General features: G+C 38.7%; 1 protein-coding gene across 1 annotated transcript; it reads right to left on the bottom strand.

Moving 5' to 3' along the window:
- Nucleotides 1-277: 277 nt before the first annotated feature.
- smfn (small fragment nuclease) lies at nt 278-8,066 on the bottom strand. The gene is made up of 7 exons (XM_054625542.1): nt 7,784-8,066; nt 6,178-6,261; nt 6,021-6,098; nt 3,983-4,094; nt 3,776-3,884; nt 2,234-2,287; nt 278-1,718 (listed from the first exon to the last, which is right to left on the bottom strand). The coding sequence occupies exons 1-7, from the start codon at nt 8,021-8,023 to the stop codon at nt 1,595-1,597; spliced, it is 801 nt and encodes a 266-aa protein (XP_054481517.1). The 5' UTR covers nt 8,024-8,066; the 3' UTR covers nt 278-1,594.
- Nucleotides 8,067-12,171: the final 4,105 nt, after the last annotated feature.

The raw sequence follows: 12,171 nt of genomic DNA, 5'->3' as shown, positions 1-12,171 counted from the left end.
ATGCCTTTTGTCTAACTTTGATGTGGGATAAAAACCCATTCTTCTACAAGTAGTTTATGAAATTTATATTTTGGGACTTCTTACTTCTGAGACTACTTGTATATATACTATAAACTACCTTTGCTCCGTACTGTTTGACTAATCCAATATCAAAGTCTCTTCCAGAGACCAAAAAAAGCCTTTTTGTCCAACTTTAATGTGTTATAAAAACTCTTTCTTTCACAAATAATATGACTTTTACTGTTTTGTTTTTTGAATTATACAATGTCAAAGTCACTTCCAGAGACCAAAATTCAGCCTTTATTCATCTTACTTTGATGCAGGATAATAAACCTGTCTTCAATAAGTAGTTTTAAGTCTGACATAATTTTACTAAGTATTTCTTGGATACTTGCACAAATACTATGAACTACCTTTACTGTGTACTTTTAGAATAATCCAATGTCAAAGTCCGTTTCAGAGACCAAGATTCAGCCTTTTTGTCAAACTTTTGAGTCGGGATATTTGAATCTAATACTTTTGGACTAAATACTTATTAGACTACTTACACAAATACTATGAATTACTTTAACTGTGTAGTTTTTCAATAATCCAATGTCAAAATCAATTCCAGTAAACAAGAATAGGCATTTTCTTCAAAGTGTTCTTCCATATGTAGTTCATGAACCTTTTATTTTTGAACATAGTACTTCTGACACTACTTGCACACATTTTATGAACTACTTTTACTGTGTACTTTTTGAGTAATCCAATGTCAGAGTCCGTTGAATAGAACAAAAATAAACCATTTTGGTTTACTTTGATGTGGGATAAAAACCCATTTTTCCCAAAAGTAGTTTATGAAACAAATATTTTTGGAATTATTAGTTCTGAGATTACTTGCACTAATAGACACACAAAAGAGTGCCTCAGAATAACACATTTTTCAATTTTATGTTGTTTTAATCATACCTCTGCTCTTACCACTTTTCTTCTAGAAGCTGCCTATTCACCTTTTTAGCTTACCTTTCAGGCAGAGAATAGCTCAAAAGTGGATTTTGTGAAACAAAAAATGATTTGCATGACTTTCTTTAAGAATGTGCCTCATATCAGCAGATTTTTCAGTTTCATTTTTTTTTCATCAATACCTGATGCTTTCACCACTTTACTGCTTAGGCTGCTTTTTCACCTTTCAGGCCAAGAAAATCTCAAAAGTGGATTATGTATAAGTAAACATAGTTTACATGACTTTTCTTCAAGAAACTGCCCCAGAACAGCAAATTTTCCAGTTTCATGAAAACCTGATGATTTCACCACTTTATTGACTTAGATTGCCAACAAAGTTTTCACTTTCTTCAAGAAAGTGCTTCAGAATAGCAAATTTTCCAGTTTTATGTTGTAATTTAATAAAAACCTGATGCTTTCTCAAATTGTATAAGAATCTTGCTTATACAACTTAACCATTTACCTTTGAGCAATACTGAAAAAAAAGATCATTGGGCAGCTATATATGAATGAAAACTAAAGTCAATGAAAACAATCACATAAATATACTGCTTTCTTGAAGAACTAAGGGAAGACAACATTGAAGTTTCCACAGCCTCCGTCAAAAGTGCTAATTGTTACAGCTGCCTCCATTTTCTACAATCTTGTGCTTCTTCTCCTCTGTTGAGGCTTTGAAGACGTTGACTCTATAGTTTTGCAGCTCTTTAATGCTCTCCTGGATGTCACCCAAGGCCCTGAAGGAGGAAACAACAGTTTGACGTTTTCATTGAATTATTTATATTCCTCTGAACCTTAAAAGTAAACTTAAAGTTATTTTTGATTAATTTCAACTTATTTTCGCAGTGTTTGATACCAGTTATGTTTGTTATGATACCAATGTACTTACCAGCTGAATTACTGAAATCTTAGAGCATGACAATATCACTAAAAACATGTCAGCTGAGGCGAGAAACATGACCAGAAAGGTTTTGAATGACACCCCAGTTTATACTTAACTTACTGAAGTTGACTTTCATGTTGACCTCCAAATAAAATGGTTAAGATTATCTGGATAGACTGTTGGTTTGTTTACCAACCTCTGTGATTGTCTGACTGATGGTGTTTGACTTTGTTGTAGTGAAGCACCCCCGTGTTCTCAGCAGCCACTTTGGTGAGTACAGTGTATCATAACTGACAGCAACAAAGGCTAAAGCTGCAAAAGTTAGAGGTCTAAACCAGAATTATGTTCATGTGTTATTTTATCATTTACCTGTGGGCAGCTTTCTTGTGAGGCACCATTTTGTATTCCTCTGGAAACCACCGCCTGAAAACATTTAGAGAACAAAAACCAACCCACATTTATTTAAAAATATATTCACATTGAAGAGTATGCCATACTAGGTTATATTTCTTCTAAGGTACTAAGCAAAGAATTGCGGTTAGTCTGGCGAGATAGTCTTAAAATATATAAGAAGGCCCTTGTAATGCTAGAGCAGCCTATTATTCAGCATTAATAGAGAAAAATAAGAACAACCCTAGGGTTCTCTTCAGCACTGTAGCCAGGCTGACAGAGAGTCACAGCTCTGTTGAGCCGTGTATTCCTATAAACCTCAGTAGTAGTGACTTCATGAACTTCTTTAATGATAAGATTCTAACTATTAGAGACAGAATTAATAATCTACTGCCCTCAACCAGTACGATCTATCCTCAAATACAGTAACCTTAGAAACAGCTGTAGATCCTGAGATGGCTTTTCTCCCATAGAACCTGATATACAGCGGGTAAAATAAGTATTGAACACGTCACCATTTTTCTCAGTAAATAGGTGCTATTGACAGGAAATTTTCACCAGATTTCAGTAACAACCCAAGTAATCCATACATACAAAGAAAACCAAACAAATAAGTTCAGAAATTAAGTTATGTGTAATAAAATGGAATGACACAGGGAAAAAGTATTGAACACCTGAAGAAAGGGAGGTGCAAAAAGGCATGGAAAGCCAAGACACCAGCTGAAATCTATCAGTAATTAGAAAGCAATCCTGCCCCTTGTCAGTGCAAATTAATATCAGCTGGTTCAGTCCCAACTGATGGCCTATAAAAAGGTGTCTCATTACCAAGGTGTCACACAAGAAACATCTCATGATGGGTAAAAGCAAAGAGCTCTCTCAAGACCTTCGCAACCTTATTGTTGCAAAACATACTGATGGCATTGGTTACAGAAGGATTTCTAAACTTCTGAATGTTCCAGTGAGCACTGTTGGGGCCATAATCCGGAAGTGGAAAGAACATCATTTCACCATAAACCGGCCACGACCAGGTGCTCCTCAACATTTCTGACAGAGTGAAAAGATAGATAGGTAGATAGATAGATAGATAGATAGATAGATAGATAGATAGATAGGTAGATAGATAGATAGATAGATAGATAGATAGATATGAGGGTTCCGAGACTGAGGATGTCGCATGTGTACAGATTGTAAAGTGTTCCGAGGCAAATTTGTCATTTGTGATTTTGGGCTGTATAAAATATATTGAATTTAATTGAAAGTAGAGACACAATAATTGAGTTTCAAAAGCTACTCAGCACTGCATTATTAAAACTGGGCCTTTGACTTGCAAACTGATGTTTGGAAGATCATTAGTGGGGGTTGAGTAAATAACAAGGCTTTAATGAGATGAGCAAGGTAGGAGTACCCATTGGGCAAGCAAAATAGACTAGGTGAAAAAAGTACAGGGGAGAGGTGAGAGACTAATGTGAAAAATATACAAATCCTTATGCAACTTTGTGAAACAGCCACACAAATACTGACCTGCAAAGCTCCTTAATGGTGCTAACATCAATAATTCTGTAGTGAAGGTGATACATAAACTGTGGCATGTACTTGTCCAGGAACCTCTTGTCTGCATGCACAGAGTTACCTGCAGGAAGATGAGATGACATCATAGGACATGACTGTAGGAGCCAACATAGTTGAGTAAAATCACAATTCTGTAGCTAATGCTAAAAATAAACTCACCGGCAAGGGGACACTGTCCCGGCGGGGTGTGCTGTCTGACGAAAGACAGGAACTCATACTCCGCTTGTTCCAGGGTGATTTTACTGTCCTGTACAGCCTGCGTCAGTCCTGACTGAGACACAGTTACACTGGCTGCATACATTAATGAACACTTTTAATGGATACATACTGTAATACACTTGCTAGCAACCTGCTTCTTGTCTGCTTTTTGTGGCATAATTGCAGCATAGCTTGGCGCATTAGCACCACCTGCAGATCACTGGAAAAGTGTGAACACACTTGTAGAAATGTGTATTGCATGGTTCCGCGAGGGTCCCTTCCACAGCGACCATCCCTCCCTGACCCCCACCCCAAGTTTGAAGTGTAAAAAATTTGTTCAGTTCATTATGAAACTGTGGCTGGCCTAGACAGTCTAGATAATAAATAGGAAACCCTGACTGTAACAGGACAATGACAACCCACAAATTTGTCAACTGGAGCAAACTATAGGAGTGGCGAGAAGTTTGAAGGGGCGGGGCTCGAGTCCAGATCTTCTATTACACCTCCTCACACAGCTTAAACACGTTGTACCTTGTTTTTTTTATAATCCATAAACAAAAAGAAATGTAAATAAAATGATATATTTTCTTGTTCAGCTCCAGGTTATTCTGACCACACCAGAGGGCCAGCTGATCAACCTCCCGTCTGTACGCAGACTCATCACCGTCCTTGATGAGGCCGATGACCGCTGTTTCGTCTGCGAGATTCAGGAGTTTAACAGCTTGGGGATCGGGATTATAGTGGAGCGTTTGAAGCAGGAGGCGACTTCACACAGCTCCAGTGATCGGTTGAAGATCTGCGTTAAGATAGGGGCCAGCTGGTCAGCACAGACTTTCAGGCAGGAGGGTGACACACCGTCTACCTTCCTGATCTACTGTCTGTGAAAGAGCAGACTCACATCCTCACAGATCCTCAGGTGTGGGGTCGGTTGGGAGGGGTGAGGAGGTGGCAGGGGGTGTAGGTGTTTTTTTGATGTGAGAGCAGTTGTCGGGTGTGAAGGTTGGCTTGTCAATCCTGCAGTAGGACACATACAGGTCGTTAGCCAGTCGATGATTCTCCACGTTGTTGGGGGGATGGTCTCCTGTAGTTGGTGAGTTCCTGCAGGCCTCGTCACCCTGACGCAGGGTCTTTGGTTGAAAACCTGTTTTCAAACTTTTCAGTGTATGACCTGTATGCTACTCTGATATCTCAACCGGTCTGGTTGTACAGGATCCTGTCCCCACTACTGAAGGCCTCCTCCTTGGCCCGACGAAGCTGCCTGAGTTGTGCAGTAAACCAGGGTTTTTTGTTGTTGTATGTGCAGAAGGTTTTGGTTGGCACACACATGTCCTCACAAAAACTGACGTACAATGTCACAGTGTCAGTGAGCTCATCCAGGTCTGTAGCAGCAGCCTCAAAAACACACAATCAGTGCAGTTAAAGCAGGCCTGTAACTCCAGCTTTGCCTCGTTGGTCCATCTCTTCAGTCTTCATCACAGGCTTCACCACAGGCTTCACCACAGGCTTTGCAGATTTAAATTTCTGCCTGTAGGTCGGGAGAAGATGGACCAGACAATGATCAGAGAGTCCCAAGGCTGTATGGGGGGCTGAACGGTAGGCGTCTTTTATTACAGTGTAGCAGTGGTGTAGTGCGTTTATGTCCCTGGTGGGACACTTTATAAGTTGTCTGTATTTTGGCAGTTCTTTGCTGAGATTTGCTCTGTTGAAGTCCCCAACAATGAGCAGGGAGTCTTAGTGTTTGTGCTCCACATTAGTGGTCTGCTAAGCCAGGTGTTGTAGAGCCTCACTAACACAGGCCTGAGGTGGGATGTAAACACTGACCAGAAATAATGAGGAAAACTCCTGCGGTGAAGGAAAAGGTTTGCAGTCTATGAAGAGTGTTTCTAAGTTGGAAAGATGGATAACATTTGCAACACAGAGATCTGTACAAAAAAGTTTTCTATTGTATGTGATTTTACATAGTTTTTATTCCAAGGCACTGACCACAAAGAAGGCTTACCTTTCCATGATGCTCTTTACACCACTCTGACATTCCTTCCAGCAGCTCATTTGGCTGATTAATGATCAAGTTGGGACCCTGCCAACCGAGAACAGATGAGTTTTATTGACGTGACAGAAGAGAAGCCACAGTCTAATTGTGTTTATGTTTATATTACCTCAGCCAAAATGTTCAGGTTAGAGTCTGTGATAATGCATGCCATCTCAATGATCTGGTCCTTCTCAATGTCCAGACCTGTCATCTAAAAAACACAAACAAAGACTTAGTACTCAAAGATAGATATCTTACATGTGTCTGGTCCTTAACAGCGGTATCACTTAACTTCTTACAGTTCTTATTTCTAAATAGCATGGATTGGTTCACATCCACACCAACAGGCAGAGACCCTTAGAATAATTGTAACATAGATAGTATTTTGTAGCTACCATTTTTTTTACATGAAAGTAGCATATATCATCCAGTAACCACAAACTGCACTTATCCGACATTTTCTGGAGCAGGCATAATAAAACAATTTATCAAAGAATTAAAAATAGTTACAAAATGGGTTTCCTAACGAACACAACTTGAACTTTGAGCCTGCTGTCAAACATAACAGTGTCACATAATGTGAAATTAGGATAGTTTATTGAAGGGTTTGGAGATAAATAAATATTAGTTGATTGACAACATACGTGATGTCTAAAAGTAAAAAAATTAAAGTCAACTAGACCTGCTGTCTTTATCTTAAAAGGTGTTTCACTCATTCACTAGGTTGTTCATAAACTTTGCCCATAATATCCTTCGAACAAATGTGTACACATGAGTATTAATAAGAAAATGTTACACATTTTAAAGAGGCCTGTTGCAGCCATACTGCTACTGGGTTGTTAGTTTGTACTCCACATGCATCACTAATGTTTGGTTTGTTGCTACACACTTCAGTTAACAAAAGCAGTTTGGTAGGCGTTTTGGAGAACGCAAGCATTACGTAGTTTTCTAAATACGGGCACCAAGTTCAGCACTGTGTAGTGACCACTCACTAGCAGGACAATATTGGTTAGAATTCACAGCGAGCTAGCCTTGTTGACGTTATATTTACTTGTTAGGTTTATTCAACTACATTACCCATGACCGTTAGCGGGTTGATGAGTTAATGATGTGGGACGGGGGAGCGCTTGTTTTGTTGTTAGAGCGAATGCAGAGTATGAAATAAAGCCGACGTTTATTTACTCCGTCCACAAAAAGCCTTTCTCAGCCCTTTTGTTTCCCACACTCCTACAACGACATGCTTAGCTTTGGTAGGCTGGCTAACATGTAACAGCACGCCCTCATGGTTTTACTCAGTCAACTGCTAACTATAGGCGTTTCCAATGCCATGTAACATTCACGTTGCTATTAAGCGAGAAGGCAGGACGTCAGGTTGCCAATTCAAAATGAGTTTGCAAGCTAAACCGTAACATACCAGTTACGTTATTCAGTAAACGCCTTTTGCATGTCCCTCACCGGCAGTAGTAGTTAAGCTACATAACTTTAGCGTTACATGTCGGGGCTTTCCTCATTAGCTAACGTTGAACCGTATCGTTGTTGTTAGTTGCGGTCCGAAGATAACGTTACGTAGCAAAGTTGTGCGCATTGAAACAAAATACTGACCGGCATAATTTGGTCTACATCTTGTTAGCTTGGTGTGGTAAATGTCATAAGCGTTTGCTAGCAAACTTACCAACAGGAGCCTTTTAAGTTAACTACACCGATACAAGCCGGTTTTTAGCCCTATGACTTACTTCTAGGTCCACCCAAACCATTCTCTGGGACATGGCGATGGACGACATGCTGCTTTGCCTGGACACCTGAACGTTAACACTAGAACCGAATCCGGAAGTGAATGGGGTTATTACACTGCCAAACGCTACAATTTTCGCCAAAACACCCTTGGAGTTAGAATGAAACGCTGTCTCGATGGGTCGGAGGAAAGGCTGTCTTCTCCTGCAGACAAACGCCAAACTAAAAAGACCCCATGCCATGTCGCGAACACACTGGCATCCTGGGCCGGCTTCCGATCTGAACTGTCGTAAATACCTCCCATCAGCAGGGTTATGGCCAGATCCAGTCTACGGTCGAACACTAAAAAAAAGTACATTCTAATGTCTATTCCTAACCGCTTTTCCTTAACCTCATGAAGTCAGGAAAAGATTTGAAGGAGAATTCAAAAGGATTTAGGAAAAGACAACAAGAACTCTAAAGTAGTGGGGTCATTGTTCGATTAACATTATTTTTTTTTATTCTTTTGTTCTAAGTTTGTAGCCGACATTAAGATAAGATAAAACTTTATGAATAATATATTTATGAATCATTATTAATTGATTATGAATAGACATTATTGTGCCAGATAATCATCAAATATTACAATAGAAGAATTGGAAAGAACAATAGAGTAAACAAATAAGCATATATAAACAACAGAGCAAATAACACTTACGCCAGTCGAAAAAGAATAACAATAACATTGAGGTAAATATAGTACAACATAGTTAACTTAAATAGAAAAAGTAAATCACAACAATTTAAGATTAAAAACAAGAGTAAAAATATTAATTGCATAAGAAGTAATAATTACACCAGTGCCTAATATAATCCAAAACAGAAAAGTAATATTGTGCATGATCTTGAGGGTCATATTAGAAATGATATTGAAAAGTAATAAAAAGTTGTATTGCACATGTTCTATTGAAAGTAATATTGCACATGATATTAAAATATAAAATTGCATGATGATGAAAAATAAGGAGCTGGGCCATACTTTAATTTACTCACAACTTGAAATAGTTATATTATGCATACAGTAAAGCTCTTGTTAGTGACCACAATACAGTTTCATGCTTGTAAAGTTTGCATTATTAATTATATATTTGTTAAATTGCTGTTATTTGGTTATTCCCAACAATTGGCACAACTTTAGTTTAGTTGTATTAAATTGTGTTTGAGCATTTTTTATTTATTTGATGTGTTTGCTTACTTTCTGGTGTTAATGAGTGACTTATTAATGTAATGTTATTGGAGTTTTAAGTTAGGCTATTACTTTCAATTCAACTCAATTCAGTTTATTTTGTATAGCCCAAAATCACAAATTACAAATTTGCCTCAGAGGGCTTTACAATCTGTACACATGCGACATCCTCTGTCCCGGAACCCTCACATCGGCACAGGAAAAGAGGAAGAAACCTATGGGAGAGCGACAGAGGAGGGATCCTTCTCCCAGGATGGATAGAATGCAATAGATGTCATGTGTACAGAATGAACAGCATAACAGAGATACAACACATTCAATGTATATGACATAAATTATCCATATAATCACAGTAGTAAGCAGAGTAACGAAGGAAAAATTAAGAATACTTATAAAAGCATTCGTAGAATTGAAATAATGATATAGGTATAATATAGAATAGTATTAGTAATGTAACTAATAATACTAATCGAAGTAGCAGTGGGTGTCAGCCGGGTCACAGCAGGAGGCACGACCACGGTCCAGGGACCACAACGATTCTTGGAAACCTGCGAGGTGAGAAAGCAAAAGGGTTTCAGGGTGGAAGCAAAGTTACTATGTGTAATGGTACAGGTAATAGTAATAGTGATGTGACTAATAATAATATGGTAGTAGCAGTTGGTGTCAGCAGGGCCATAGCAGGAGGCACGACCACAGTCCAGGTACAGCCACGATTTATGGAAACCTGCGAGGCGAGAAAGCATCAAGCGACTTTCTGTGAAAACAAAACTAAATGCCACGCATTCATCCTTTTCTCAATGAAAAATGCAATGTTTCGGCATTAAAATGCATTTTTCATAAAAATATGCAAATGCATAATCTCCGTTGATTGAATGTATACGATCTTTAAGTGGTAGTTGTTATGAGGCTTAACATTAGCCATGTTCCTCAGCTATCGGAAGGGACGTGTTCCACTGCTGTTTTGAGCTGTCAGTCGTGGTTTGGCTTCCTTCCACTTCAAAGTGCAATTGTAAAATCTAAAGTTGGCCATTTAATTTAAGGTATCTTATCAAGATAAGATAAGATAAGATATAGCTTTATTAATCCTTAACGAAATTCTTGTGCCAGAGTTTGATTTGATTACAACAGAAGAATGAGAAAAAAATAGAATAAGAAGAATACCAATATACAGCGGGTAAAATAAATATTGAACACGTCACCATTTTTCTCAGTAAATATATTTCTAAAGGTGTTATTGACATGAAATGTTTACCAGATGTCGGTAACAACCCAAGTAATCCATACATACAAAGAAAACCAAACAAATAAGTTCAGAAATTAAGTTATGTGTAACAAAATGAAAAGACACGGGAGGTGCAAAAAGGCATGGAAAGCCAAGACACCAGCTGAAATCTATCAGTAATTAGAAAGCAATCCTGCCCCTTGTCAGTGCAAATTAATATCAGCTGGTTCAGTCCCAATTGATGGCCTATAAAAAGGTGTCTCATTACCAAGGTGTCACACAAGAAACATCTCATGATGAGTAAAAGCAAAGAGCTCTCTCAAGACCTTCGCAAACTTATTGTTGCAAAACATACTGATGGCATTGGTTACAGAAGGATTTCTAAACTTCTGAATGTTCCAGTGAGCACTGTTAGGGCCATAATCCGGAAGTGGAAAGAACATAATTTCACCTTAAACCGGCCACGACCAGGTGCTCCTCACAAGATTTCTGACAGAGGAGTGAAAACAATTATCAGAAGAGTTGTCCAAGAGCCAAGGACCACTTGTGGAGAGATTCAGAAAGACCTGGAATTAGCAGGTACAATTGTTTCAAAGAAAACAACAAGTAATGCACTCAACCGCTGTATGCACGCTCACCACGCAAGACTCCATTGCTGAAGAAAAAGCATGTTGAAGCTTGTTTGCTGCACAACATTTAGACAAGCCTGTGAAATACTGGGAGAATATAGTCTGGTCAGATGAGACCAAAATTGAACTCTTTGGATGCCATAATACACACCATGTTTGGAGGTCAAATGGCACTGCACAAATCCCCAAAAACACCATACCAACAGTGAAGTTTGGAGGTGGGAACATCATGGTGTGGGGCTGTTTTTCAGCATTCGGCACTGGCAAACGTGTACCGAGACATTCTTGATAAAAATCTGCTGCCATCTACCAGGATGATGAAGATGAAACGAGGGTGGACATTTCAGCAAGACAATGATCCCAAACACACAGCCACTCTCAATTGGTTTCAGAGAAAGAAAATAAAGCTGCTAGAATGGCCTAGCCAATCACCTGACTTGAATCCAATAGAAAATCTATGGAAAGAACTAAAGATCAGAGTTCATAGAAGAGGCCCACGGATCCTTCAAGATTTGAAGACTGTTTGTGTTGAAGAATGGGCCAAAATCACACCTGAGCAATGCATGCGACTAGTTTCTCCATTCAGGAGAATTGAATTACCAACAAAGGCTTTTTTACGAAGTATTAAATAAATTTCAGTAAGCGTGTTCAATACTTTTTCCCTGTGTCATTCCATTTTATTACACATAACTTAATTTCTGAACTTATTTGTTTGGTTTTCTTTGTATGTATGGATTACTTGGGTTGTTACCGACATCTGGTGAAAATGTCATGTCAATAGCACCTTTAGAAATATATTTACTGAGAAAAATGGTGACGTGTTCAATACTTATTTTACCCGCTGTATATGAATAGAATAACCATTATTACGTGTAAAAAAAGTAATGACACCAGTGTAAAATAAAAAAAATATTTAAAGTGGCCCTATTATGCTTTTCCACTTTTTCCCTATTCTTCAGCGTGTTATATATATTTTTACATTTAAAAGGTCCGTAGAATGTAAAACCTGAGGTCCACACCTAAAAGGAGTTACCCTCCCCCTCAGAATCACTGCTCCTGATCTGCCTGAAACGGCTCCATTGAATTCTCTCCTTCACTTCCGTAACTTTATGAGGTCACAATGTAACGGAAGTGACGTAAAACTCCTTCCGGTTAGTTTGGCCCCCCCCCAAACAACAAAAAAGAGAGAGACGGAGCTGAAGCTCTGGAGGAAGAGTTTTTTGAAATGTGAAACGTTGACCAATCACAACAGAGCGGGCTAGCTGACCAATCAGGGCAGCTTTGCTTTCTGGAGGGAGGAGCAAGCGCTACAAC

This window comes from Anoplopoma fimbria, chromosome 24 (assembly GCF_027596085.1).
Source record: "Anoplopoma fimbria isolate UVic2021 breed Golden Eagle Sablefish chromosome 24, Afim_UVic_2022, whole genome shotgun sequence".
In the NCBI taxonomy this organism is placed as follows: domain Eukaryota; kingdom Metazoa; phylum Chordata; class Actinopteri; order Perciformes; family Anoplopomatidae; genus Anoplopoma; species Anoplopoma fimbria.
The sequence above is the reverse complement of the archived record's forward strand: the minus strand, read 5'-3'. Positions and strand labels throughout refer to the sequence as shown.

What these genes read in the sequence shown, in the direction of transcription:
- smfn (XM_054625542.1), bottom strand. Translation starts at nt 8,023, where the DNA reads ATGGCATGGGGTCTTTTTAGTTTGGCGTTTGTCTGCAGGAGAAGACAG. An exon ending in GGGACAGTGTCCCCTTGCCG is followed by an intron (nt 3,885 to 3,982) that starts GTGAGTTTATTT and finishes ATCTTCCTGCAG; the next exon opens with GTAACTCTGTGCATGCAGAC. An exon ending in CACAAGAAAGCTGCCCACAG is followed by an intron (nt 1,719 to 2,233) that starts GTAAATGATAAA and finishes TTCCTCCTTCAG; the next exon opens with GGCCTTGGGTGACATCCAGG.